At 50.2% G+C, this 26,919-nt stretch overlaps 1 protein-coding gene across 1 annotated transcript in view; it reads right to left on the minus strand.

Moving 5' to 3' along the window:
• The window catches only part of pde3a (phosphodiesterase 3A, cGMP-inhibited), a 57,941-nt gene extending 32,676 nt beyond the window's left edge, over positions 1 to 25,265 (minus strand). The window contains exon 1 of the mRNA XM_067234630.1: positions 24,878 to 25,265. Coding sequence (XP_067090731.1) covers positions 24,878 to 25,222 — 345 coding nt within the window. The 5' untranslated portion in view covers positions 25,223 to 25,265. The remainder of the gene's footprint in view (positions 1 to 24,877) is intronic.
• Between the last annotated feature and the right edge of the window lie 1,654 nt (positions 25,266 to 26,919).

Below are 26,919 nucleotides of genomic sequence, written 5' to 3' on the forward strand. Positions count from 1 at the left end.
ACTTGGAATCGAAAAGGTTAGGACACAGTGAATTTCACCTTGCAAATTTCTGTATGGAGCTACGGGAAGTACAGGCTCTTGGCGTGGGGGGGAATGTGGGTGTGGCCACAGATCCTTCCTGCCATAAGCAAGGGCTCTAAGAGCTCAGATATAGGGGGTATTGAGGGCATTTCTCAGTGGTTAGAGCAGTTGACTGCAGATCAAGATGTTGCAGGTTCAAATTGACCCTTTGTACTGTAAGCTAAAAGTATCTGCTAAATGAATACTTTATTGAGTTTGGAGCCAACAGAAACACCAGGTGGTCCGTCGCTTCCCTGCTCTTTGCTGATTGGCTAATCCAAGATAGGAATTTCTACCTCATATCAGTTCCATGTACCGCACTAAAGCCTGCACATCATCAGATAAAAACTAATAATATTAAGGGAGCGAGAAAGCAAGGTCCATCAACCCTCTGATTCAGTTCAGGCAGCCCACAGAGGCCACTATTTTCCTGCTCTACTTTCATTACGAAATGGAAATGGCAGTTTTGATTTATGCGTCTTCATGAAAATTTTCTGTAGCATCGCTAAATTACATTAAAGAAGACCAGGGGACGCAGTGTGCGGGCAGACTGACAGGACTAGGAACACTTTTAGCATTGCAAATTCACCAATTTTCTACTAACAGGTCTTATTCAAGCATTGAAAAATTGACAAATTTCCTTCTGATGTATGACTCGCTGTGGTTCTCAAACAAAGGGGTTGGGTGTTACAGTTGCATTGTAAAATGTTTTATGAAGTCATAAGTCTGACTAGGATAACAGGCTATATTTCATCCGAAGAAGAGAATCAGCGTCAAGAAAGCTTTCTAAAGTTAATGAGCGGTTGAATAACAAAATCTTTTTGACCTGACCTTGAAACTAGCAGGAAGGAAAACCCTGTTCTTTGGAGACAAAGATAAACGTTCTTTATGGTTGGGCGATGAAGTGTGGAACTGTAATTTAAAATTTTGCAGTGAAAAAGTAATGGTGGATCCTTTAATGTTCAATATAAAATCTTGGAGGAAAAATACAACCTACCATAATCTTCTGAACAAATACATTTACATTTCTGCTTTAAAATGTGTATTAAATGTAGTCTTTTCTTATTTTTTATAAAAGGTACTTGCTCCTGCTATGCTATGCTATGAAACCTGATAACAGACCACACACACACAACTCCACACCCTACCTGCACGCTTTTACAGTCCTATCAAACTTCCCACAGAGCCACAATAAAGAAACTGACCCGGATTATTTCGGCTGAGATGCAAGGCTTTAAATCACCTCTCAAACGATGCAACTCCCTTCATAAATTCCACACAAGCCCATAAATGTATAGCCGCATCACTAACAACGTCGAACGCAGATAGTTTAAGTCGTTTGATGGACAAGAACCCTGTGTAATTCCATTGAAAAGCTGGCTATATCTAATAAACCACAGGTGTTCCTCTATTGGGGCATAAATCTCCTCTTCCTCTTTTTCTTTTTTTCACCAGGTGGAGGGATACGTCCTCATTGCAGACGTGCTTCTCTGGAAGTAGTGCAGGCCAGATACCGGGAAGAGGTTATCAGCGAGTGCGCTGTAAAACTCTTGCTTTGTTAATGAGATTCCTACCGAAGAGATTCTGTGCTGGTGTGTGTGTCCGTGTGTTTGTGTGTGCCCTTTGTGACAGGGGTCTAGTAGCGTGAAGCATGCGAGGATTTCCCGACCACACCAGTGTGTCCCCTGACCGTGTGGTGTTGCACAAAGCCGTTTAGATATCGTCTGTGGAGCTAATAGCCGGCCGGGAACGCTGGCTTAGAGGGAAAGCAAACAGGGGAATGGGGAGGTAATGAGATAGAGGAGGAGGGGGTCCTCGTGGGAAATACCCTGGCAGCTAGGAGAGAGACACAGTCATCTTCTTTTGTCAAACAGACACTGGGCCTTGCTCATACTAAGTACATAGTCAGCCTACAGTTTGAGACTCGGTGATGGAAATGACAGGCTAGGATAGGCGCTAACAAAATGTCAGAAGTGCTATGAAACAGTAGGAACGCAGGATCCAGGTGCTTGTCGTGGGCTGAACACGCGGGGGAAAACACGACACTGCGTTGGTTCTGCAGGACCACCCAAAGGGACTGTTCTCAAGAGGGCACAGTCAATTATAATCTATCAAACAGATTGTATGTGTGTAATATTACGCATGTGTGGGTGCATGTACATGTGTGTCTATGTGTGCTTAACGCTTGTTTGTTTGACTAGTTTGTTTGTTTACTTGTTTGTTTGTCAGCCTGGATGACCGTTTCACACGTAAGGATGATGGCCTGTATTGCATCATACATGAATGCATGTGTGTGTCCAAGTGGATGTACAGTGCAGTGTATTTGCGTGTGAGCAAGTGTGTTCGTGTGTGTGTGTGGAATCTGGAACGGCATAAAGTAAACCACAGCCTAGAAAAACATTGTTAAAGGACTTTGTTAGACTGCTGTTTAAACATGGAAGGAATCCTAGTAAAATACACAAAGAATTTGTTTCTTCTTTTTTTTTTTACACCCAACAACATAGTGCAAAAAGTTCCTTCTTAAAGGAACACAGTTTATCATGAGTGACACCTGCTCACCATAGGCTCGGGGAAATGTTTATGTGACTCAATCTATGCCAGGGAACGTGACGTTAACATCAATTTAATCCATCAGACTATAACCGAACTGTAGGCCTAAAGAGTAGGCTAATGATACAGTCACCAACCAAATGTTGTGTAGGACTACTTTGCATTTTGCCCACTGATATCTGTCTGAGTTCTCCGTATACTTCATTTTTACATGTTGCATTTTATTGATTTAGCAGAAGCTAAATGAATCATATTTGCATAAGGCCAAGCACAAAGCCAAACAGTGGCACCCAGAAGGCTCACCTTCGGTCCATAACGTGTTTTATCACCAGACAGACCAATATGCACCACATAAACACAACAACGCAGCAGACACGTCGTAGCTAAACAAACGGTCGCATCGCTTTTCCCTTAGCGCTCTTTAACTTCGTAGCTTCATCCTGGCCAGAAGAAATCCTCCCTGAGACGGCCATTTTCAAAAAAAAGTTTACGATAACAAAACCCTAAAAGCCTTTTTATCTACTTAGCGTCTCCCAAACAGAGCACTCTGGAACAGCTGAAGCAATAGTTACGGGGACCTTTGCCTCGGACTCGGCCGTTACTCCATGCTTCAAAGACGGCAAAGAAAAGCAGAAAGATAGTCGTGCTACGATTTGAGAAATGGACCTGTCAGGTTGGGGGGCTGGGTTCGTGGAAGCGGGGACTGGAACAAGAATGAAGGCTCTGTGACCGAGTTCACCCTCAGTCTAGTTAATCATTTGTAATTCTTAATTGGCCAATCAGAAATTAAGGGGAGTTAATCAAAGCAATGGAGGGCAAGATTAATCTTTCCCTAGAAAAGTAGTAATCAGGCATCGACGTCGACTCCCCCATCCCTCAGAATAACAGAGACACTTCCACGATCTGACTTCTCATGATGTTGTAATTGCTCGCACACCTTATCCAGCGCGTGTAAAAACGCAACAAAGAACGTCTGTCTAAACTCTGAACAAATAACTACTATTGTCCAATATTAATTCTGTTCCCACCTTCGTGAAATAAACCCCTACTCAATTGGAAATGATAACCCGGGCTACGTGGTTATTTCAATCATGGAGGTATTCTGAAAGCTAGGCACCATAAACGCCAGCCGTAAAGCAGCATAGATACAGATGATAAGGTTGTGCCATGTTGGAGCAGTAAACCAAACGCCCACCCTGGAGTTGAAACCGCGGAAATCTGGGCAAACGGTCATCTTTTTCCATCTGAGAAATGGTGGTGTTTATTACACCGTGCACATTAATGTAATGGAAAGCAGACCCCCACAACAAATGAGCCTTCCCTCAGCTAACCTGATTATCACTGCAGCGGGCTGAACCAATAGACCTGGTGCAGAGAGCCTGGGGGTGGTGGTGGGGTGGGGGGGGGGGTCATAATCAACCCTCTCACAGCACCCCTGTAAACCCCTGTGTGTAAAGAGAGCCTGTACAAAAACACCAGTGAGACCTCTCACACACACACACACACACACGTAAACGCACGCCACAACAACCTGCATAGATTCATCAACCTCCTGGCCAATCACTGTCACCGCGTCTGACAATATCCCAGAGCGAGATCATTAGCATAATAAAAGGTGCTCCAGAGTTGGAGGGCCGTCTGCAAACGATGACTGTCGTGGTGACTGAGACCGCAATGGCGTGAGCCTATAATAAATGCTTCAGTTGTCACATTTGGTTTGGATTTCTCCAATTGTGTTATACATACTGCTAAATCAACAGTGGCAGGAAGTACTGTGTAGTGTTCCTGATGAGGAAGAGGCTTGGTACCCAGAATTCCCTGCGCAGCACAATTTTTTTTTTTTTACCAAACCCAAAACTTTGCTGCGTTGTGGGAAAACATTTCCCACAATGCCTCTTAACAATGTCTGTGTACTTGTCCCTGGCTGTGTGGCAGGTATGGTCTGGCTAGGCTTGACTGGCTCTTGGCTCCAGCCAAGGGCCCCTCTAGCTCAGCTGATTGGCTGATTGAGGTAGCGTAATGATGCAATTGGTCCAGAAAGGACGCAGAGGTCCAAAGTTTCGTCACAGCCTCAGCACTGATTGCACTCAGAGCTCTAAAGAGAGTGTCTCTGGACTTGAAATCAGCTTACCAGGTCAACCAGAAAGGCAGCCAGAAAGCCAGCCAGCCAGCCAGACACACCTTCACCCAGGCCTTGTTTTCCCCTCTGATCTAATTGATCGGGAAATGTTAGCTGGGTGCAGTAGATTAGAGAGGGACAGAGGGCCCATTAGAGTGGCTCTGCAACAGACTCAAACACGTCAGTCAGCTCAGCCAATCACCAACCAGACATCCCACTGACAGACAGCCTGGCTGACCAATAGTCAAAGAGGACGGTGGACAGTGTTTGTTTTTTTGAAACCTACTCTGCCTTTGTAAGAGAGCTAGCTATCCTCTTATCGGTCACAGAGAGAGATAGACACCATTTTCATTTGGAGGAGGAAATGGGTTGGAAACAACCAGTGCCATCAGCCCCAGCCTCTCTGCACAATGGCAACAGACACAACACAGAGCCATTAGCTGGAGCCTGAGGAACTGGTCGGCCAGAGAGACTGGAGCTCAAAAGCTGCAAGCCTTGTGTGTGTGTGTGGCTCTGTGTGTGTGTGTGTGTGTGGCTGTGTGTGTGTGTCTGTGTGTGTCTGTGTTTGTGTGTGGCTCTGTGTGTGTGTGTGTGTCTGTGTGTGTGTGTGTGTCTGTGTGTGTGTGTGGCTGTGTGTGTCTGTGTGTGTGGCTGTGTGTGGCTGTGTGTGTGTGGCTGTGTGTGTGTGGCTCTGTGTGTGTGGCTCTGTGTGTCTGTGTGTGTGTGGCTGTGTGTGTGTGTGGCTGTGTGTGTTGGGGGGTGAATACGCTGTATTCGCATTATATGCAAGTCATAAATTCAATATAATTTTTAGAAGACCGTAGTCAAGACTCTACTGATGCTTCTGTTTGGTTGGTCTTTTCTGAGGGATGTTTGGAAAGTCATGCGCTGCTCTGTCAGTCACACTTGAAATGAGTATAAAGGAATAATGAACGCATCTACAGTAGGAGGGGATTCATCCGAGTCCGACTCAGGGATATTGATACACACTGAAGCTGCCGTAAAAACGGAATGACTCATCTTTTTATGAAACGCTCCCCGGTGCTCTTCCCCACCACCAACCAGAACACTGCAGCCACGCATCCCCCCCCCCCCCCCCCCTCCCCCTCCCCCTCCCCCTCCCCCTCACCTCTTCCCCTGATATAAACTGGGCTTGAACTTCCTTTGTTGCTCCTGAACACACTGGGGCCTGGTTGTATTTCGGTTAATCTCTCACATAGGCGTGTAGGAGAGAGTGAGAGAGCTAGAGGGAGAGAGGGAGAGAGAGTAAAGAAAGTGAGTGCTGTTTCCCTTTCATCGAAATATGCCTGGACCCATACTTGGACTCAAAAGAACACAGGGGGGCTGAAAAAAGGTGGTAGAATAGGAACGTCTGGAAGACGGAAAGAAAGAAAGAAAGAGAGAGAGGGACAGAGAGAGAGAGGGAGAGAGAAGGGTCAGTCGTTCAGTGAAATCCAACAGTGCATGAAAGGCACAGACAGAAAGAATACATCTGGTGTAGAAATAGGAGAGGGTGGTCGGTACAGCACGAGGGAGGGGGAGAGAGAGGGAGAGAGAGAAGGAGGAAGGGAGAGAGAGGGTGGGAGGGCGAGAGAGAGAGAGAGAGAGAGAGAGAGGGAGGGAGGGAGAGGGAGATAGAGAGAGGGGGAAAGAGAGAGAGAAAGGGGGAGGGAGGGAGGAAGAGAGAGGGAGAGAGGGAGGGGTGAGAGAGGGAGAGAGGGAGAGAGAGAGAGAGAGAGAGAGAGAGAGAGAGAGAGAGAGAGAGAGAGGGAGGGAGGGGGAGGGAGAGAGGGAGAGAGAGAGAGGGAGGGGGGGAGAGAGAGAGAGAGAGAGAGAGAGAGAGAGAGGGAGGGGTGAGAGAGGGAGAGAGAGAGAGAGAGAGCGAGAGAGAGAGAGAGAGAGGGAGGGGGAGAGGGAGAGAGAGAGAGGGAGGGGGGGAGAGAGAGGGAGAGGGAGAGAGAGAGAGAGAGAGAGAGAGAGGGGGGGGAAGGAGGGAGGGAGGAAGAGAGAGGGACAGAGAGAGAGGGAGGGGAGAGAGAGGGAGGGAGGCAAAGAGATAGAGAGCAGAATGGTGTTATCATTGGAAAAAAAGCAGGGGGAGAAAAGAGTAACAACAGGCTTGAAAACCCCCAGAAAGAGAAGCGGGAGGAGCGCTCTAGTTTGGTACACTGTATATTCAAATCTTCAAGTTGTTTTTTTCTTTAACCGAAGGAACAACATCTCCATCAGGAGCACACAGGCCAGGACTGCAGTGCACAGTGGAGGACAAGAGAAGAAGAAGAAAGAAAAAACACACACGCACGCACACCTCCCCTGAGTAGGGGCGCACTGCGTAACCATGGCGACGGCTCTGACGTCAGAGCAGGCTTTATGTGATTACTCATTGAGCCTGTGGAGGAGCTGGCCAATAAAACTGGGACCATTACTCACGGAGGGAGATGGCCACAGCTGAGGTTACTGAGAAAGCCTGTACAGTAGGAAACTATTCATTTGAGCACTTCCACCAGAGAGACACGGGGAAACACAGCTAGCTCATGTGATCTGCCTTCACCTCCTCCTTAAAACTTTGAAATAAGGCAGCACAGTTATCCATCGATGTTTCGATGTCGTGGTGTAGAACCTAAAAAGGTAGTAGGGAGGTCAAAATAAAAACAGGGTTTTGTGTTAGCTGGTAGTGGTCTCACGCACACAAAAGAAACAACGAAACCCTCAAAAATGTGAGACTATGATTACTGAGGTTTACTGAGGGGACACCCTGGGCGGGTGTCCCCTTGATGTCACCTACCATGTCCCCCGCCTCCTCCTCAGCCAATCGCAAACATGCCCCCCCCCCCTCCCCCGCACACACGAGGGAACGGACGCCGACCCAGGTACACTTGGCATTCCGCATGCTCCCAACCCATAATCCGTGGAAGCGCACGTCCGAGGCCAGCCGTCTCTCTGCGCTCGTGGCACAAGATGACCCTGAGAAGGGCACGGCGCCGCCGATACCATGACATCAGACCAGCCTCGTCTACACCGCCCCCCCCACCCCCCCACCCCCCCCAGCCCCCCCGCTTCCTCTCCCGTCTCCCACACGCTCGCTCGCAGCATTCTTTCAGGGAGTGGGGAGCACTTTCCGGGCCAGATAATAACCCAAGCAAACACCGTTTGATAAACACGGTCAGCTTTGGCAATTAAGGCCCCAAAAGGCCTCACCGGCCAATCGGGGGCGGGGGGGGAGGGGGCGTCGAGCGGACATGGCATCACATAACCCCTAGCCTCCATCGCTGGGGAGTGGATGCATTCCTGCCTCCATGCCCGAGTGCAGCGTCTCAGCCCAGCCAGAGCGCTGCACTCAGACCCAGTCGGCAACGCAGGCAGCTCAGCACCGATAACGGGGTAGCTGTGCGGTGACGAGATGCTGACGGCAGAGAGGGCTGCTGACGGCAGAGAGGGCTGCTGACGGCAGAGAGGGCTGCTGACGGCAGAGAGGGCTGCTGACGGCAGAGAGGGCTGCTGACGGCAGAGAGGGCTGCTGACGGCAGAGAGGGCTGCCGACGGCAGAGAGGGCTGCTGACGGCAGAGAGGGCTGCTGACGGCAGAGAGGGCTGCTGACGGCAGAGAGGGCTGCTGCACAGCGGAGAGGGCTGCTGACGGCAGAGAGGGCTGCTGACGGCAGAGAGGGCTGCTGACGGCAGAGAGGGCTGCTGACGGCAGAGAGGGCTGCTGACGGCAGAGAGGGCTGCTGCACAGCGGAGAGGGCTGCTGACGGCAGAGAGGGCTGCTGACGGCAGAGAGGGCTGCTGACGGCAGAGAGGGCTGCTGACGGCAGAGAGGGATGCTGACGGCAGCGAGGGCTGCTGACGGCAGAGAGGGCTGCTGCACAGCGGAGAGGGCTGCTGCACGGCAGAGAGGGCTGCTGCACAGCGGAGAGGGAGACACTAGTCTGCACCTCCCCCTCCTCCCCCCCTCCCCTGCCTGGATTCAAGGATTCATCATTATCCCCCCCGCGCGCACACACACACACACACACACAGTACAGTATGTCATGTGCGGCTGTGGATCACCTGCTTTGATGAAAAGTTTCGTGAGGCAGTGTGTCACCTCCACGAGAGCACGAACAGAGCCTGCCGTAGCTGTCTCTTCCCCAGACCCCGTCCCCCCTCCCCCAGACCCCGCCCACAACCACCCCCCCAGCACCCAGACACGCTGCTGATGTCATCCTCAACGGGCACTGCATCTGATCGGATTTAATGAGAGGTTTGGATATCCTCTTTCCACCCCTCTTCCTCTTGTACGTCCTATACCCCTCCCCTCTCTCCGCATCACTCTATTTCACCTTTTCTCTCTCTGCTCGTCTTCCTCACTCCCCCCCCTCCATTCTCTGTCTTTCCCTCTGTCCCTGTGCAAGCCTGTTTGCGTATACATGTGTCAGCGTGTGTGCGTGAGTTTATGTGTATGTATGTTAAACAGTGTCTTCATGTGCGCAAGTGTGTGTGTGTGTGTGTCAGCCCACATGCGTCAGTGCAGCCGTGTGAGAGCTTGTGCGTATGTGTGTGTGTGTGTGTGTGTGTGTGTGTGTGTGTGTGTGTGTGTGTGTGTGTGTGTGTGTGTGTGTGTGTGTGTGTGAGTCGCACAGACACTGCAGTCCACCTGGCAGTGAGCTTAATGAGTCTTGTGCTCGTGAAAAGTCGTTTGCATTCACATCCGTGGCCCCAGGCCCTGACCAGGTGCTCTGACAGAGAATACATCTTCAAACAACATGAGCACACACCTCCCAGAGCTCTTCTCCAACAGAACTAACCCGCACCCAGGACCTCCACACATTACCATAACTAACCAGCACCCAGGACCTCCACACATTACCATAACTAACCCGCACCCAGGACCTCCACACATTACCATAACTAACCAGCACCCAGGACCTCCACACATTACCATAACTAACCAGCACCCAGGACCTCCACACATTACCATAACTAACCCGCACCCAGGACCTCCACACATTACCATAACTAACCAGCACCCAGGACCTCCACACATTACCATAACTAACTAACCAGCACCCAGGACCTCCAAACATTACCATAACTAACCAGCACCCAGCACCTCCACACATTACCATAACTAACCAGCACCCAGGACCTCCACACATTACCATAACTAACCAGCACCCAGGACCTCCACACATTACCATAACTAACCAGCACCCAGGACCTCCACACATTACCATACCTAACCAGCACCCAGGACCTCCACACATTACCATACCTAACCAGCACCCAGGACCTCCACACATTACCATAACTAACCAGCACCCAGGACCTCCACACATTACCATAACTAACCAGCACCCAGGACCTCCACACATTACCATACCTAACCAGCACCCAGGACCTCCACACATTACCATAACTAACCAGCACCCAGGACCTCCACACATTACCATAACTAACCAGCACCCAGGACCTCCACACATTACCATAACTAACCCGCACCCAGGACCTCCACACATTACCATAACTAACCAGCACCCAGGACCTCCACACATTACCATAACTAACCAGCACCCAGGACCTCCACACATTACCATAACTAACCAGCACCCAGGACCTCCACACATTACCATAACTAACCAGCACCCAGGACCTCCATACATTACCATACCTAACCAGCACCCAGGACCTCCACACATTACCATAACTAACCAGCACCCAGGACCTCCACACATTACCATAACTAACCAGCACCCAGGACCTCCACACATTACCATAACTAACCAGCACCCAGGACCTCCACACATTACCATAACTAACCAGCACCCAGGACCTCCACACATTACCATACCTAACCAGCACCCAGGACCTCCACACATTACCATACCTAACCAGCACCCAGGACCTCCACACATTACCATAACTAACCAGCACCCAGGACCTCCACACATTACCATAACTAACCAGCACCCAGGACCTCCACACATTACCATACCTAACCAGCACCCAGGACCTCCACACATTACCATAACTAACCAGCACCCAGGACCTCCACACATTACCATAACTAACCAGCACCCAGGACCTCCACACATTACCATAACTAACCCGCACCCAGGACCTCCACACATTACCATAACTAACCAGCACCCAGGACCTCCACACATTACCATAACTAACCAGCACCCAGGACCTCCACACATTACCATAACTAACCAGCACCCAGGACCTCCACACATTACCATAACTAACCAGCACCCAGGACCTCCACACATTACCATACCTAACCAGCACCCAGGACCTCCACACATTACCATAACTAACCAGCACCCAGGACCTCCACACATTACCATAACTAACCAGCACCCAGGACCTCCACACATTACCATAACTAACCAGCACCCAGGACCTCCACACATTACCATAACTAACCAGCACCCAAATCCTCCTTCAACAGCACCTAATAACCCTCCCCTAGCCATCACTAGCTAGGTCACTGCAGCTCCAGGTACCACCCAGGAAACACAAGCTGGACTACACTGTGTAGTTAGTTATTTAGTTAGTAGTGTGTGCAGTTAGTTATTTAATCGTTTAGTTAATTTGTAAGTTAGTTAGTTAGTCCTTTCTGGCCCTGAGTGAATGTGTGTTTGTGTGTGGGGGGCTCCCAGCACTCAGTAGCAGTTGAACGCTCCTACTCCCTGAGCGTGTGTGTGGGTGTGTGTGTGTGTGTGTGTGGGTGTGTGTGGGTGTGTGTGTGTGTGTGCGGAGGGGGGGGGGCCTCCTACTCCCCTGTGTGTGCAGTGATGAATATGTGGATCCATATTTCAGTGACATGGGCAGGGCAGCATTCTCAGCAGAGACAGGCCTCCACCTCTCTCCCTCCACCTCTCTCCCCCCAGTTCTCTCCCTCCACCTCTCTCCCCCCAGTTCTCTCTCCCCAGTTCTCTCCCTCCACCTCTCTCCCCCCAGTTCTCTCCCCCCAGTTCTCTCCCCCCAGTTCTCTCCCTACCATCTCCTCTCCCAGAGTACACTCTGGTTCACTACTTCACACAGCAACACAAACATGTTAATGAAACACAGCTGTTGGGTCTTTGTGGAACGGACGCCGTCCTCTAACTCCAAAGAACCCTCCGCAAAACATTCCCCCAGCCCCTCGCATCCCTCCTCACTCCTTCTCTCTCTCTCTCTCTCTGTCTCCATCGCTCACTTTCTCTTTCTCGCTCTTTGTTTCCCGATCTCTCACTGTCTTTCCCTCCCTCCCTCCCTCGGCGAGTGGCCACACTCCAGAGAATCCTTTTGTCGACCCCTCGTTTTGTCGAGCTTGAGATGGGACCCCAGAGAGAGAGAGTTCCCTCCCTGTGTCTCGTTCATCCGCAGAAGGCCACTCGTCGTCACATCAGACGGTGAATGATTAAGAGGTGAGACATGCGGGCTGGAGAGGGCTGAACGGAGGAGGCCGTTCGAGCGGGCAGATCCTAACGTGCGACGGGGGGGGCTCGCAGGCTCTTTGCCTCTCGCAGGGAAGCTTTGACTCGGGGCCAAACCCTGCGGACAAAAACCTCGACCTGGCCAGCACATTGACACCTGGCTAGTGGTGAAGGGCAGCCCAGGACCGTGCATGTGTTTGTATGCATGTGGGTGTTTGCGCATGGGATTAGGTGTGTGTGCGCATGGGAATAGGTGTGTGTGTGTGTGTGTATGTGTGTGTGCGCATGGGAATAGGTGTGTGTGTGTGTGTATGTGTGTGTGTGCATGGGAATAGGTGTGTGTGTGTGTATGTGTGCATGGGAATAGGTGTGTGTGTGTGTGTGTGTGTATGTGCATGGGATTAGGTGTGTGTGTGTTTTACATGCCCCCCCCAGGAAGGCTCTTCCAGATGTGACCTCTGATTCTAGCCTCTCTGGCAGCTGACCACCATATGCAGAGGCCTGTGCAGGTCCACTGGCTTGCTGGTTAATGGTCTGCACAGATGCCCCATTCCTGGAACTACTCCCCTTGTGTGTGTGTGTGTGTGTGTGTGTGTGTGTGTGTCCTACGGGCTAATGCCCTGTGCATTTCATGAATGTGTTTCACCAGTCCGAACACAATGGAAGATTTCAGAGAGGAACATGGGGGTCCAAAGAAGAATAGGTCCAACAGAGAGAAAGGACTGGACAGGGTGATCGACATCAGGGGACAGCTATGTTACTGTTTGGACAAGGCTGTCTGAGGGCTGGAAAGGGAATGGAAGAAGAAAATAGGAAGAGAGAGGGGGGATACAGAGGAGAGGGGAGAGAGAGAGAGAGAGAGAGAGAGAGAGAGAGAGAGAGAGAGAGAGAGAGAGAGAGAGAGAGAGAGAGAGAGCAAGAGAGGGCGAGAGGGACAGAGAGAGAGAGATAAGGAGGATGAGAGAAAGAGAGAGGGGAAGAAAGAGAGAGCGAAATAGGGGAGAACCAGGATTATTGACTTACTGGTGCAATCCAGGTTGTCCAAGTTGCATAGACAGTGTTTATGTAGTTTGGCCAAGCCTGTGCGAGCGTGCGGCGCGATGATGGAAATCTTACGCTCACTCAAAACAAGCCCACTGACCTTTTCATCTAACATGCCTGAATCAGTCTGAACAGGCTGCCAAGGTGGAAATGAATGAGTGCTTATTACATCAACGCCAACATCACAGGCAACTGGACCTCATGCCCAGGTGTGTGTAGTCTGTCTGTGTGTGTGTGTGTCTGTCTGTGAATGTGTGTGTAGTCTGTCTGTGTGTGTGTGTGTTTTGAGAAGGTTGTCTGTTTGGATTCCCTCACTGACATCGAGCCCAGTTGGTCCAGCTAAAGAACAATATCTGAACATGTAAAATGAAGCGGGCCTGGGCGTCCCAGCATGTCGTGTAACAGGGGAGAGCTATCACAGCTGCTCTCCAAGCAGCGCGCACCCCTGGCAGGCAGGTGGGCCTGGAAGCGGGCCTGGGCAGGTGGGCCTGGGCAGGTGGGGTGGGCAGGTCAGCCTGGGCAGGTGGGCCTGGGCAGGTGGACCTGGGCAGGTGGGCCTGGGCAGGTGGGCCTGGGCAGGTGGACCTGGAAGCGGGTCTGGGCAGGTGGGCCTGGGCAGGTGGACCTGGGCAGGTGGACCTGGGCAGGTGGACCTGGGCAGGTGGACCTGGAAGCGGGTCTGGGCAGGTGGGCCTGGGCAGGTGGGCCTGGGCAGGTGGGCCTGGGCAGGTGGACCTGGGCAGGTGGACCTGGGCAGGTCAGCCTGGGCAGGTCGGCCTGGGCAGGTGGGCCTGGGCAGGTGGGCCTGGGCAGGTGGGCCTGGGCAGGTGGACCTGGGCAGGTGGGCCTGGGCAGGTGGCTCCAGCAAATTGAGTGGGCTCTTGAAGGTTATCTTGTGTGCCGGGCAGGATGAGCAGCCATTTTGGTTACGGTGTCTGCATTCTTAAACACAAGGGCTGCAGGGGGAGTCTGACGAGATAGAGCCTGACCCCAGTCCTAACCCTGACCCTAACCCTAACCCTCTGGGAAAAACAACCCTGATTAACCCTTGTGCTGCCTTCGGGTCACATGACCCAAAGGTTCATAACGAACAATCGTTGTGTTTACTCAATTTTACCCAATACAAAAACAAATAAAAATATTTTTCTTTTAACCTTCGCAATGTGGGGGGTCTGAGACAGCCCAACGGTTAAAAGAAAATGCTTCACTTTGTTTTTGTATGCGTTAAAGTTGCCGCAATACGACGGTGGGTCACAATGACTGATGGGTCAGAATGACCCGAATATAACACAAGGGTTAAGAAATGTCTGCATCTGATAGAGATGGTCTCATGGACGTGGCTGGGTCTGACAGTGTAGGATGCCTGGCCGGCTGCGCTCCTCCACTCGGGGGAGAGCACTCCTCCACTCGGGGGAGAGCACTCCTCCACTCGGGGGAGAGCACTCCTCCACTCGGGGGAGAGCACTCCTCCACTCGGGGGAGAGCACTCCTCCACTCGGGGGAGAGCACTCCTCCACTCGGGGGAGAGCACTCCTCCACTCGGGGGAGAGCACTCCTCCACTCGGGGGAGAGCACTCCTCCACTCGGGGGAGCAGAGCCAGCAAAGGCTTGGCAGGTACAACGACAAAACAAATGTTTGAAAAACAAGAAATGATCTGACCTTGTTGCGGACAGAACTGCTCTACATCCAAAGTGGACGCTGCCAGATTGTGAAGCTTTCCCATCCCGTTCCGGGATTGTTATTGCAAATCTCAAACTTTAAATAAAAAAACACACAAGAGCTATGGTACCAAATTGAAACACATCCGCTGGCAGAATCAATCAAAACTCACACGAAGTAGACGGCCCGATGCGAGCCATCTGGTAAACAGCCTCCCTCACAGCTCTCCTCAGCAGTGGGGCAGAACCCAACAATTACACCGAGAACCAGAGGCGGGGGGGGGGGGGGGCATGCACAACATCTCACTTCCTATTGAGGGAGAAGCAGCGAGCCAATCACACTGCGCCTTGTCCAGACAGATCCAAGCTGGGGGGGGGGGGGGGGGGGGGGGGGGGGGGGGGGGGCTGGGGTGCTGCGTCTGGCTGATGGGAGGAGGAGGCCAGGCCTGGGTGCTGCGTCTGGCTGATGGGAGGAGGAGGCCAGGCCTGGACAGAACCGGCAGATGGCCTCAGTGTGCCAGCACCACAACTGCTCTGCGCTGCCCCCCATCCCCCCCAACCCCACTTACATAAGGGGAACACTGGGGAATAGGGATGTGGGATGGGTCCATACCCTGGTCCCACCGGGCCTGCGTCAAACCGCAGCAGATGTGACCCTCCGACCCCCCACACCACCCTTTCTCTCCCCACACAGCCTCACCTTCTGTCGGGCCGGGCCCTGATAGCCGCTACCGTTCATGGATGTTCACAACCATAAAGCCCAAGAAGACCAGAGACCTTTAGTCAGTTGAGTTTTAGTCAGTGGCTCTTCCATCTGAAGTCTGGAAAGCAGCGTTCGTGTGTGTGAGTGTGTGTGTGTGTGCGCGTGTGTGTGTGTGCGTGTTTGTGCCTGCGTGTGTTTGTGCCACATCTGCTCCACTGGCCTGGGGCTTCTAGCCTCTCCTGAAGTAGGTCACGTTTCCCAGTGACGTCAGGAGGCCTTCTGCCTCGCAGTCCACGGCACGCCAAGCGCGCCGCATGCCATTCCTCGCCGCGACAATGGAACGTCTCTTCAGGAGGTATATCTCTGGCTCCGTGGATTAGTCATTACACAAATCCCTAGACCCATTTTTTCAGCCTGAAATACTGTGGTAAACCTCATCTAAGCTGCCTCGCCGAAGGTGAGAGGTCCTGGCGATTACACACACACACACACACACACACGAGAAGCCATACCTAAATGTCAATACACACTGCCATCTCCACTTGTAACGGAGTGTGGATAAAGAGGGGGGGGAGAGGAGAGGGGGAGAGGAGAGGAGAGAGGGAGAGGAGAGGAGGGGGAGGGGAGGCAAGAGGAGAGGAGAGGGGGAGGGGAGAGGGAAGAGGAGAGGAGAGGAGAGGAGAGGGGGAGGGGAGAGAGTGAGAGGGAGAAGAGAGGGAGAGAAGAGTGACTCAGAAACAGAACGCATCAGTAATCTCATTGCAAATGTCTTCGTAAGGACGAAGGCCTGTGATGATGGTGGTGATGATGGGGAAGGTGGTGATGATGATAATAGTGATGGTAGTGATTATGGTGGTGGTGGTGGTAGTAGTAGTAGTAGTGGTGGTGGTGATGCAGAGGTTTGTTGGTTTAGGGGAGGAGAGGAGATTAGAGGAAAGGAGAGGAGGAGAGGTGTCTGGGGTTGGGTGTGGAGATTTCATTTCAGCCATCCCAAGAGTAGGGCAAGCAGGGATCTGTAGAGTATGAAGGGAACAGCTACTAATGGAAAACATTACAAAGGCAGCATGGAGAGAGGAACCTGACACGGCCTACGGCGAAAAACCATTAAAATTAAGGCACGTACATCTTATTCTCATTGCTGTGACTTAGGATTTTCAATTTAAATTCTCCCCCCTGACACACACAGAAACAGCCATTTTCATGAATATACAGCTACTGTCATGTAGCTCCAGAACTTTCCAGACACAGAACAGCCAGTCTCTGGTCTTTAGAGACAGGCTTATCAGCCGGGTGCCATGGTGCCCTCTCAATTTGTCTCAATTCTCAGCTGTCATGCAAAGCCCGAACTCGAGGCAGAGTCCACTCATCATGGCCTCTCCTGCCTCAGGAGAGCGTTTGGGTGCCCAGGGAGATGAACCAAACAGCCCCTATCTTAGCTCCACAGGACCCAGTCTAGCTAAGAACACACACATACACACTTACACACACAGATACACACAGCCGCGCCATAGACATAGACCTGTCAGTCCCAGCCATTGATCGTGACCAGGCACAAACGGATGTCACCAATACAAGAGCACGTTGGAGCAGTCAGCCAGTCACGTCTCCTAGCAACACAAGGGAGGAGGGGACAACAAATCAATGACCCCTGGTCCAGTTAGCCAAAGGAGAGAGTGTGTGTGTGTGTGTGTGTGTGCATTAGCAGGTGATTACAGTGTTGGCGGAGGGAGGATTGATCCAGACCTTTACTGTAGTCCTTACGTAAAGCCTGAGGATTGTACAGGGACCTGACGGAGGGCACAGGGACCTGACGGAGGGCACAGGGACCTGACGGAGGGCACAGGGACCTGACGGAGGGCACAGGGACCTGACGGGGGGCACAGGGACCTGACGGAGGGCACAGGGACCTGACGGAGGGCACAGGGACCTGACGGAGGGCACAGGGACCTGACGTATGACGTAGCGTGCGTGCGTGCGCAGGGTTAAGCCGTTGAGGCGTGGAGGACTATCTTTCCTCGGAACTCCTCTCTATCACACTCTCACGACAACATCCACCGCTCAGAAGGCATCTTAAACTTTAAGACACCACCAGCTGTCTTCCCTCCAGAACCACCTTCCACATGAAATAACAGTCAATCAAATTTGACAGAAAAGTTTAAGCTACAAGCTAACTAGTTTGAGCTATGGCCTATATTGAAGCTTGTGTGTACAACAACATTGTACTAATCAGCTGCCTGCTGTTGCACCCTCAGGGACAATTCTGGCAAATAAAGTTAATTAGGAAATGCAATAGTCGAAGCAATCTGTGATCTCTCTGAGAGAATATTCTCTCGTATTTGGACAAAAATAGGACAATTTACTTTTTTTCCCAGGCATTTGTGTTCTTGTTCTGCGGGGGACTGTTTTACTGACTGTGCTCAGGCTGTGTCATCAAAGCTCTGGACAGGACACCTTCTCTACCAGTTATGTGCTTCAAAAACAGGACACAGGTCCTCTCCTCTAAAATGAGCAAATACATTCATATAAATACAGAACCAGACCACAACCATGCAGGACCAGAACAATAACCATCCTGTAAATGCATAACCAGACCACAACCATGCAGGACCAGAACAATAACCATCCTGTAAATACAGAACCAGACCACAACCATGCAGGACCAGAACAATAACCATCCTGTAAATACGGAACCAGACCACATACCAAACCAGAACACAACCATAAATACCAAATCTGACCACAACCAAACGTGTAGAGAACTAGATTACAGCCATTCATGTAAATATAGAACCAGAACCAGACCACGACCGTACCAAACCAGACCACAACCAAACGTTACACATTTAAGATCTCCTTAATTGAAAGTGACAGCGAGAAAAAACGGCCCTCAGACCAAAACGTGAGACCTGCCCCAGCGAGGAGCGAAACAGCCCCAACGTCTTCTTCTTTCTAGAACATATTCTCAGACTTAAACATACCGCTGAGCAGGGAACAGCGCTGGCCTTGTTTCCAGCAGGGACCCAGGTCTCACCATGCATAGGCTACAATAACAAGCTTCCTCTCGTCGCTCTAGCCAACCAGATGGCCGCAGAGTCTGCTACCTCCCGTCCTCAGTGTCCTCCGAGCCAAAACACTGACATGAGTGCGGAAATGTAGAATACGTTTAGGCGTCTGTCTACTTGGTGTTGGAGCGGAGGGAAGGGGAGCTGTGGCAAGCAGGCATATCTACCAGGTAGAAGTTTCTGGGAGGGGGAGGGGGGGGGGGGGTGAATCATCAGAACCACAGGACAACAGAGGTCCAAACTGTGAAATTCCAGGACTTCCTCAGAGAGAGCCAAGTGTTCCCTCATGTCCGTTGAACTTTGGTTGACTAACGAGCAGAGAAGCTCGCTCTGTTTCCCTCACCGTCTCAGAGACGAGGGGAACAAGCCTCGTTCACACGGCGTCTTGGACTCGGGCTCGGGTCAAAGGTGAACAACGTCACCACACCGTAGGTCCTGCAGGTTTCCAAGAAGGAGAATGCGTGCAAATGATTACTGTCATGCGTGCACACACACACACACACACACTTCCTGTTCCTGGTGGTTAGAGTGAGAGTGGCCCATTCATTCGCTGAGGCCAGCTGCACACCTGGTGACAGACCAGGATGGTGGTGTTGGCTCAGAGGAGGGGGCTCAGAGGAGGAGGGGGGGGGGGTAGGGGAGGAGGAGAAGGAGAAGAGGGGGTAGGGGAGGAGGAGGAAGAGTGGGGTAGGATAGGGGGGATAGGGGAGGAAGAGGAGGAGGGGGGGTCCGGGATTGGGGGATCAGGGGAGGAGGAGGATAGGGGAGGAGGGAGGGTTTAGGGGAGGAGGGATGGGGGGTAGGGGGGGTGTGCAGGACTCCAGATGAATGCTGCTGAACCTGCACATTCCAGACAGTTTAGCAGCAGAGGAAGCAGAGGAATGTCCCCTCATGTAAAGGATCACTGTCTGAACGGCAGGCAGGTACTCTGATGAAAAAGCCCTTGGGGGATACAGCCAAAGATGAAAGGAAAGGGCAACACGTCGAGTTCCAGAAAGTGACGGACGGCCATTTTGAATCCTTAGCGGCGTCTGCAGCGGTAGGGGTCTTTATCAGAAGGGGGAGTGCGAAAACATTCCTAGATAGTTGCTCACACACTTTTGTGTTAACTAACACACATGCACACGTAATAACCCCAACCCACACACACACATAAACATGTGAGCACACACACACACAGACATTTGGCAAGAACATTCTGTTCACCTCGGAAAATATCTTCCCTCGTTGTAGGGTAACCCAGAAGCCTCACTACCGTAATTGCTTTAGTCTGGAGGGTCGGATCAACTCACACGTGATTGGCTGCATTTCTTTCTTGTATGTTCCCTTTAAACACGAGCGCTTGTGCTAGGAATGGGTCTCACAGACTCAAGCTTGTAGCACTGCCCAGCTATGAAGATGTCCGTGGGCACTTGTGGTGCTAGAAGCTCTTTGTGTTCATGTGAGGAAATCCAAACCTCTCAGCCCTCTGGAGCACCACCCCCCCGCCCCCTTACCCCCCCATCCTCGTCCCCATGGTTACCACATGTCGGACGGATGGGTCCAACGTGGGGACAAGTGCTATAGCTGCCATCTTAAAAATGGATAAAGAACTCCTTATTTGGACCGGGACCTAGGCTTGTCTACAGGTCTTGTGGTTGATGGCGGGTCATTGGTAATCCATAGTCTTGCTCGCCTTGCAGAAGACCAGGCCAGGTGTGCTGTGTGCGCTGTGTGTGAGCAGCCAGCCCCCTGATCCCCATAACCCACCCACAGGTGTCAACAGCGTTTGGCGCGGGGCTCTAGGTGAGAGAGGCGGGAGTGACGAGGCTCTGCTGTTAGCTGCCAACTGGGCTGAGGTGAAACATATAGATCTGGGGGAGGACACCCCCCCGTCCTGTCCCCCCCGGCACCCAAACCCCCCCCCCCCCCCCCCCCGGAAACACTTTGCTCAAATGCAAATCTCTCTCGCCATTTAGGGGGGGAAGAGTAAGCCTGCTGTTTTGCCTAGTTACTAAGCAAAACCTCAAATGACCTACTTTCAATCCTTCCAACCCCCCGAATCCACTATCCCCCTATCCCCTCCATTCCTGAGTAGTACACACTGGGGCTGGACAGAGATTGAGAAACGTGACGAGTTCTGCCTCAATCTCAAGACACAGATAGACGCTTCCTCTCCAGATGGCGGTTTTGAGTCTAGCCCAGAGGCCAGAATCAGTCCCAAAAAAACTTCATATCCCACAAGGCTTTGAGTTTGGATATAGAACATCTCCACAAAGGCAAGAGTGTGCAGTGGACCAGTGAGATTTTTCTAGACTGTCACTGAAATGTCTGAACGAAATACAATTCAAGTGCTACTAGTGTACATGTGCAAACCGCAACTGGAAACATTCTACAACCAATAATTGTGTTTGGAAGCGTTAGCACAGGAAGTCATTATTATAGATTTTAAGAATATCTTTATCATCCAAGTTGAGAAAGAATTTCCTCTGCTGGCTGGGATAATATTTGTGTTGCTGTCAGAGAGAGGATGGAGAGCAGAGTGTGTGTGTGTGTGTGTGTGTGTGTGTGTGTGTGTGTGTGTGTGTGTGTGTGTGTGTGTGTGTGTGTGTGTGTGTGTGTGTGTGAGGAGAGAGAGCTCCGGTGGTTGTTAGGCCGTTTTGCTACGATCCAATCAGTACTAAGCTTCACACGGAGGGCCAATCAAAAGCTTTCTCAGCATTCCAGGTCCAACGCAACCGCCTCAAATAAGTTGAGTGAAAACATGTAACGTTTAGTGTCATGTGGAATGCAGGAAGGCTCCAATGGGAAGCCTGGACTGTTAGAAAGTCCAGGAGATTGTTTGTCCTAGGTGGATGTCTTGGATGGAGAGGAAAGGAAATGAGACGACAGCAGTGATGTTTAGTGCACAACGCCTGGGACAGCCCCGCCCCCCCCCCTAGTTCATTCTCTCCAGCTGGAGCACATCAGGCTGAACTGTCACCCCGTATTATGGATTCAAAGCCCTGGATCTCTCAAAGTGGCGCAACTGCATCAGCTGATAATGACTTTCTTTTATTGCGTCAGCCGGAAGGACCCCAGCAATTCCCCTACTTACAGCAGTGATGGATGCAGCCTGTCTGTAATCAGAAAGATCAGAATGGGGGAGAAAACGCCTGTTTATTAAATCTGCACTTTCTCCTGAGGAAGACGCTTGCCCTGCTCACAGGCATCAGCGGGCCAGGACCAATGGCGCTTCAGAAAGGCGGGAGGGGAGGGAGGCGAAACAGAAGGATTCCTCTTTGCTTTGTTTATTTTGTGAATAAACTGTTTTTATCCAGTAAGCATCAATCTGAAGAGTTTTATATAGTAATACACTTAGGAACTGTGGGAGAGACCGTCCGTGAAAAAAAACGAAGACGCGTTTCAATAACACAGCTCAAGGCTGCGCTACATACGTCTCACTTCCCAGAGAACGTTTCTCGTACCGAGACGCAAATATGACGCACAGTTTCAAATCTCCAAGTAAATTTTTTTGTAAACATAATTGCTTTGTTAACTAATGGACGCAAATTGAAGCATTCCCCCCCCCCCAACAACAGCGTGGAGGACGACACAGTGTTTTCCAACATGGCAGCCACTCTGCCTCATTTCACATGTGGCCGCACAGTCAATCACGATAGCGGGGTTAGTTAATTTAGCGGCTCCACTCCTCCTCCCTGCGTCAGCATGCGGTTGCATTGCACTGATGATCCCCCCCCTCCACCCCTCCCCCCCTCCTTCTGGAGTGTGTGACCCTTGTTAGGAAGGCCAGAGAGAGTGTGTGTGTGTGTGTGTGATGACTACCATTGGTCAGTCTGGGCATGTTTACACTACAGGACCACACAGACAAGACACGACTCATACAGCATCTGTACACCATGTGTGTCTCAGTTTCAGAGAGGACGTTTGCCACCAGCCAGCTTTGCATCACGCCCCCCCACCCCCCCCCCCCCCACCAGGGAGAAGAACACTGCTAGTAATAGAAGCATGTGTCAAATCGAAAGGCCAAACAATATTTTGCAAATTGCATTAGGACAGTGGTCGATTCTGATCTCTTCTGGCTGTAATGGTTTCCAGGCTTCACTAGGGGGCTCTAGCCTGGATCCAGGTGAGGCCGTCCCCCTGGGTCATGTTGTCGACCCTCTTGTATCATCATTTCTACTCAGAGCTTTACTAGCGTTAGACAGAGTTTCCATGGAATCTGTCTGGAAGGCTTTGTGAATTCAGCAACAAACAAAAACCACATGTGGACGAACTGGGCTATTTTTCTCCGATCAATGTTAAGCACTTGAAAATGTGCAAACTAGGCTGCCTTGATTTTATGGCCTGTTTTATCACTTGTTTTTATCACTGTTCATACTCTGCATCCTGGAAAATAACAACCTTATAATGTCTGAGCACGAGTGTTTCTGTAGAGTTGCTTATTTCATTTGAGACTAACAAATAACTTGCAACTATGAACTTATGGGGGGGAGTGAATTTGTCAAATCAAAATATTATTGCGCCTGCTTCTCACAAGTGAATATTGCAATATACTGCTGCAGGCCAAGGGCGAGGAACCACAGTGTACGAAGAGGAACAATAAATCTGAGGTAATCAGCTCACAGACAGAGCTCATCAGACTGCCACTTGCAGGAGGGGGCTGTGTGTGTGTTGGATGTTGTGAATCTCCTTGCCATACGAAGGTGGGTACAGCTCTTTAAGAACAAAAACAGCAGACTGTAAATGATTCAATCAGAGCCATCTGGGGGCAGATGCTTGTTTGTGTGGACCCTGTAAATGTTCAATGCAAAGCGCTCATCTGTATCGGTTTTCTGCCCCATCACTCACCATACAGAAACATCACACACACACACACACACAGAGAGAGAGACACAACATTCCTCTCCTAGTTGATCCAGCCCGGCTGTTCTCACACAGGACAGGGCCACAGACGCTCTCCATCCCTGTCTCTCTCAGGCAGGGCAAGCTCACAACTACTGACAACACACATATAAAACATTCAAGCAGCCATTACTCCACACATAGGGGGTGTGGGAGGGTGAGTGTGTGTGTGTGTGTGTGAGGGGGGGGGGGGGGTCTGACTGGACCACAAAGAAAAATAAACATGCCTCCCCCCACAGCCCACGTCTCCCCGCGCTAACCAGCCTTGAGAGACGGGGTATCTTTTCAAGTGGCTGAGCCGACACTGCCTGCCTCGCAGGTCTCCGACCCTCTGACTGCGCACAGGGTCACAATGAGGGTCTTTGATCAGACAAGAAAAATCTGTTTTGCATTGAAATACTTAGCGTGCTCATTGATTTTCCATAGGGTGGGGACGTCAACCCAGGGCCTGGCAGGGCTGAAGGAGCGAAGCCCCTCTGACCTTCTGGAGCGGAGCACAGCTACGTCCTGTGTCAGTCATGACTAAGAGAGCTGGCCACAACTAAGCACAGTTTGATTTTCCAAAGAGCTGAGGACTGGAGGACTGAAAGGGAGCGCATACACCAAAATCCATACTACCAAAGCTTGATGTATAATTAACTTTCTTCTTTTTTTTTAGTACAAACAATAACAAGTTTAAATATGCTGCCTCTTCCTATGCGTGGGAGTTTAGAGGGATGTTTTGACCTTCCAAAAGCATCCCTTTGGTACAATACAAATTACATTAAACTTGAAAATACTTAATAATTGGGTCTGATGATGTAAATCTAAATTATGTGTCGGTTTCAGTTGAAACGGCACTGCCACTTTTTTCACTATTTTCATGTTGACAATTTATTTTGTTGAGTATTATTCTTATCAATGTGAAAAATAAAGACAACTTATATTTTACTGAATTGAAATAAAACACAAATGGACAGCTACAATGGAAATAAATATCCAATCCTAAGTATATGGCTCTTGCATGATTATTTTATTTCTGAAGCTATTCACTTATCCATCTATTCACTTATCCATCTATTCACTTATCCATCTCAAAGCCTGACATGCTGAGGCAGCAAAGACACTTCATATAAAATTATTTGTAACCAAATAGAAGGGAATGAATATATAATATACATAATAATACAAAATGTAAATTGGTAAACTTCCATGTAAATCAATATTGGTATTATTATTTGTATTCAAATGTTGTCATTGGTAATAATAATAATAATAATGTTATTATTATTATTATTGAAACGTATTTGATGTAGATATATGTTTGAGCAATAATTCGAACACCTAATTTGCTAAATCAAACCACTGAGTCCAGGAAGTCCAATGGGACTTGCAGTAAGACAAAAAGTCCTTACCTGATCCCTCTGAATGCATGGCAGCGAAGTTCTCCGATGTGACTTGCTGTTGGACTGACTGTGTGCCATGTCTGAGGATATCACTGAGCTGGACCTCCTTCGCCTTTTAAATACAGGGATCTCTTCCCTCGTTCCAGTCACGGAGGTACAGCCCTCCTTATGTCCCCCTTGGTTGGGAAGGAGCTTGTCAGCATACCTCGCCAGTAGGATGCCGAGCACTCCGACCAGGTACGCCACGTACGGTCTCCAAGTGGCCCGTACTTTGTGCAACGAAATGAGTGAGATAGTTCTGACCACACTGATGAAAACAATGACAGAGATGCCCTGATTCAGCCGCGCTACCATGAGTGCGCCGGTGGCCAGGCAAGCGAACACGACCACAGCCGCTGACGCGAAAGAAAACAGCTGTTCATCCGTCCCGTGCAGGAGAGACCACGCGGCTGCTTCGCCAAGGTGGCACAACGTTAAAAGAAAAAGGGCGGTTTGGATAAGAACTCCACAGCGAATCAAATACAGACCTACCCAAAAAAAGGCACATACAAGGGAAAATAATAGCGAAATCAAATGCCACCAAGTTTGCAACAGCTCTCCTACGCAGGCTGAAACAAAATGAACTGAAGATCCGGAGAATCTGCTGTCACTGCTACAGCTCGGCTCAGTTTTCCAGTCTGCGAATGTAACCACCAGAGCGAGAAAAACCGAAAGCGACCCCACGCACACCGCACACCGGACTCTTTGAGAACTCCATATTTTACTCAGAATTAGGCTCAACCACGACTCATAGTCTTGGTCGCGGCACAGCGGGATGACACATGTTTTCACATAACCGTTGCGATCTGGTACCCTGAAGCTTTTTTCATGAGTGCTGCTCCGTACACCGCTACTGTCAGATTCTACTGGCATCGCCATCACTCAAATGGCAAATATGGAAGTATATGAGGAAGTCTATAGACCAGCGGGTCATGGGACGGGGCATGAGTTATATCGATGCAGAGTGGTTGAAGGAGCAGCCGAACCCCTTTTACGCACATTTAAGATGACTTAAAGATAGCAACAACAAAAAATATGGCAAAAAAAAACAGATACGCACAAAAGAGAGTCTCAATTTATGCATGGTGACGGTCTGTGTCTGAGAGCATTATGTTATGTTCCTTCAGGTAGGCTACAACAAGAAAAGCACGGAATGCCTCGATACAATGAAGCAGTGAGGCGGAATGACAGACCTACTCTTGACGTTACAGATCTAGGCCATTGCTTCCCTCACATTATCCACACGTCCCGTGGTGCCCTCCTTTATGGCGCTGAGTCTCAGACTTATTTTGCTGTTTTTTTTTTATCTCCACCCGTTTCAATCCTTTCTTCTTCCACCACCACCACCAGTCTTTACAAAACACGAGCGCCTTCCCAGGTAGCTTAAACACACGCGCATTTTCTAAAGTACTTGGGGTGTCCCCGGTCCTTTGATAAGTGAACCTCACGAAATCGAAATCGGTTCCCGTTGCCTTCGAGTATAAACAGAAATGAAATCTTTAATAGCTTCAGTGCGCTTCGGTCGTTGAGTCCTGATGTTGTGAAGGGAAAGAGGGGGAGCCGGAATGTAAGTCATCAGCTCTCAAACTACCCGTGCATGAGAGTGTGAGTGTTGTGCATCGGCTCATTCACACCCCCGATTTCATTCGGCACAAAAGGGAGCACGGTGCGACGCAGGAGATCCCCCCCGAATCCTTAAAACCCTACCCAGCTCGCTCAGTGGACGCTATCTTTTCTATATTGATTTCTTTTATTTATTTGTCGACTATCGCATCATTTTTCCTCGTGCCATTGTTGGTTTATCAATAAATTGAATGGAATAGCCTAAAACCAAATAGCTGTTTAGCCAACATTATTTTGTAAGTTTCGAAGGAAATCCAAACAAATGGCAGTGTATTTATTTCTTTGTTAAAAAGGTTAAGGAATTGTTTGCCTCAAATAGATGTTCCTACTCCATCTTTAATAAGTAATTTAAATATTTATCCTAATGAAGTGTCAGTTGTGATATGTGT

The sequence above is a fragment of the Osmerus mordax genome, chromosome 4 (assembly GCF_038355195.1).
Source record: "Osmerus mordax isolate fOsmMor3 chromosome 4, fOsmMor3.pri, whole genome shotgun sequence".
Classification (NCBI taxonomy): domain Eukaryota; kingdom Metazoa; phylum Chordata; class Actinopteri; order Osmeriformes; family Osmeridae; genus Osmerus; species Osmerus mordax.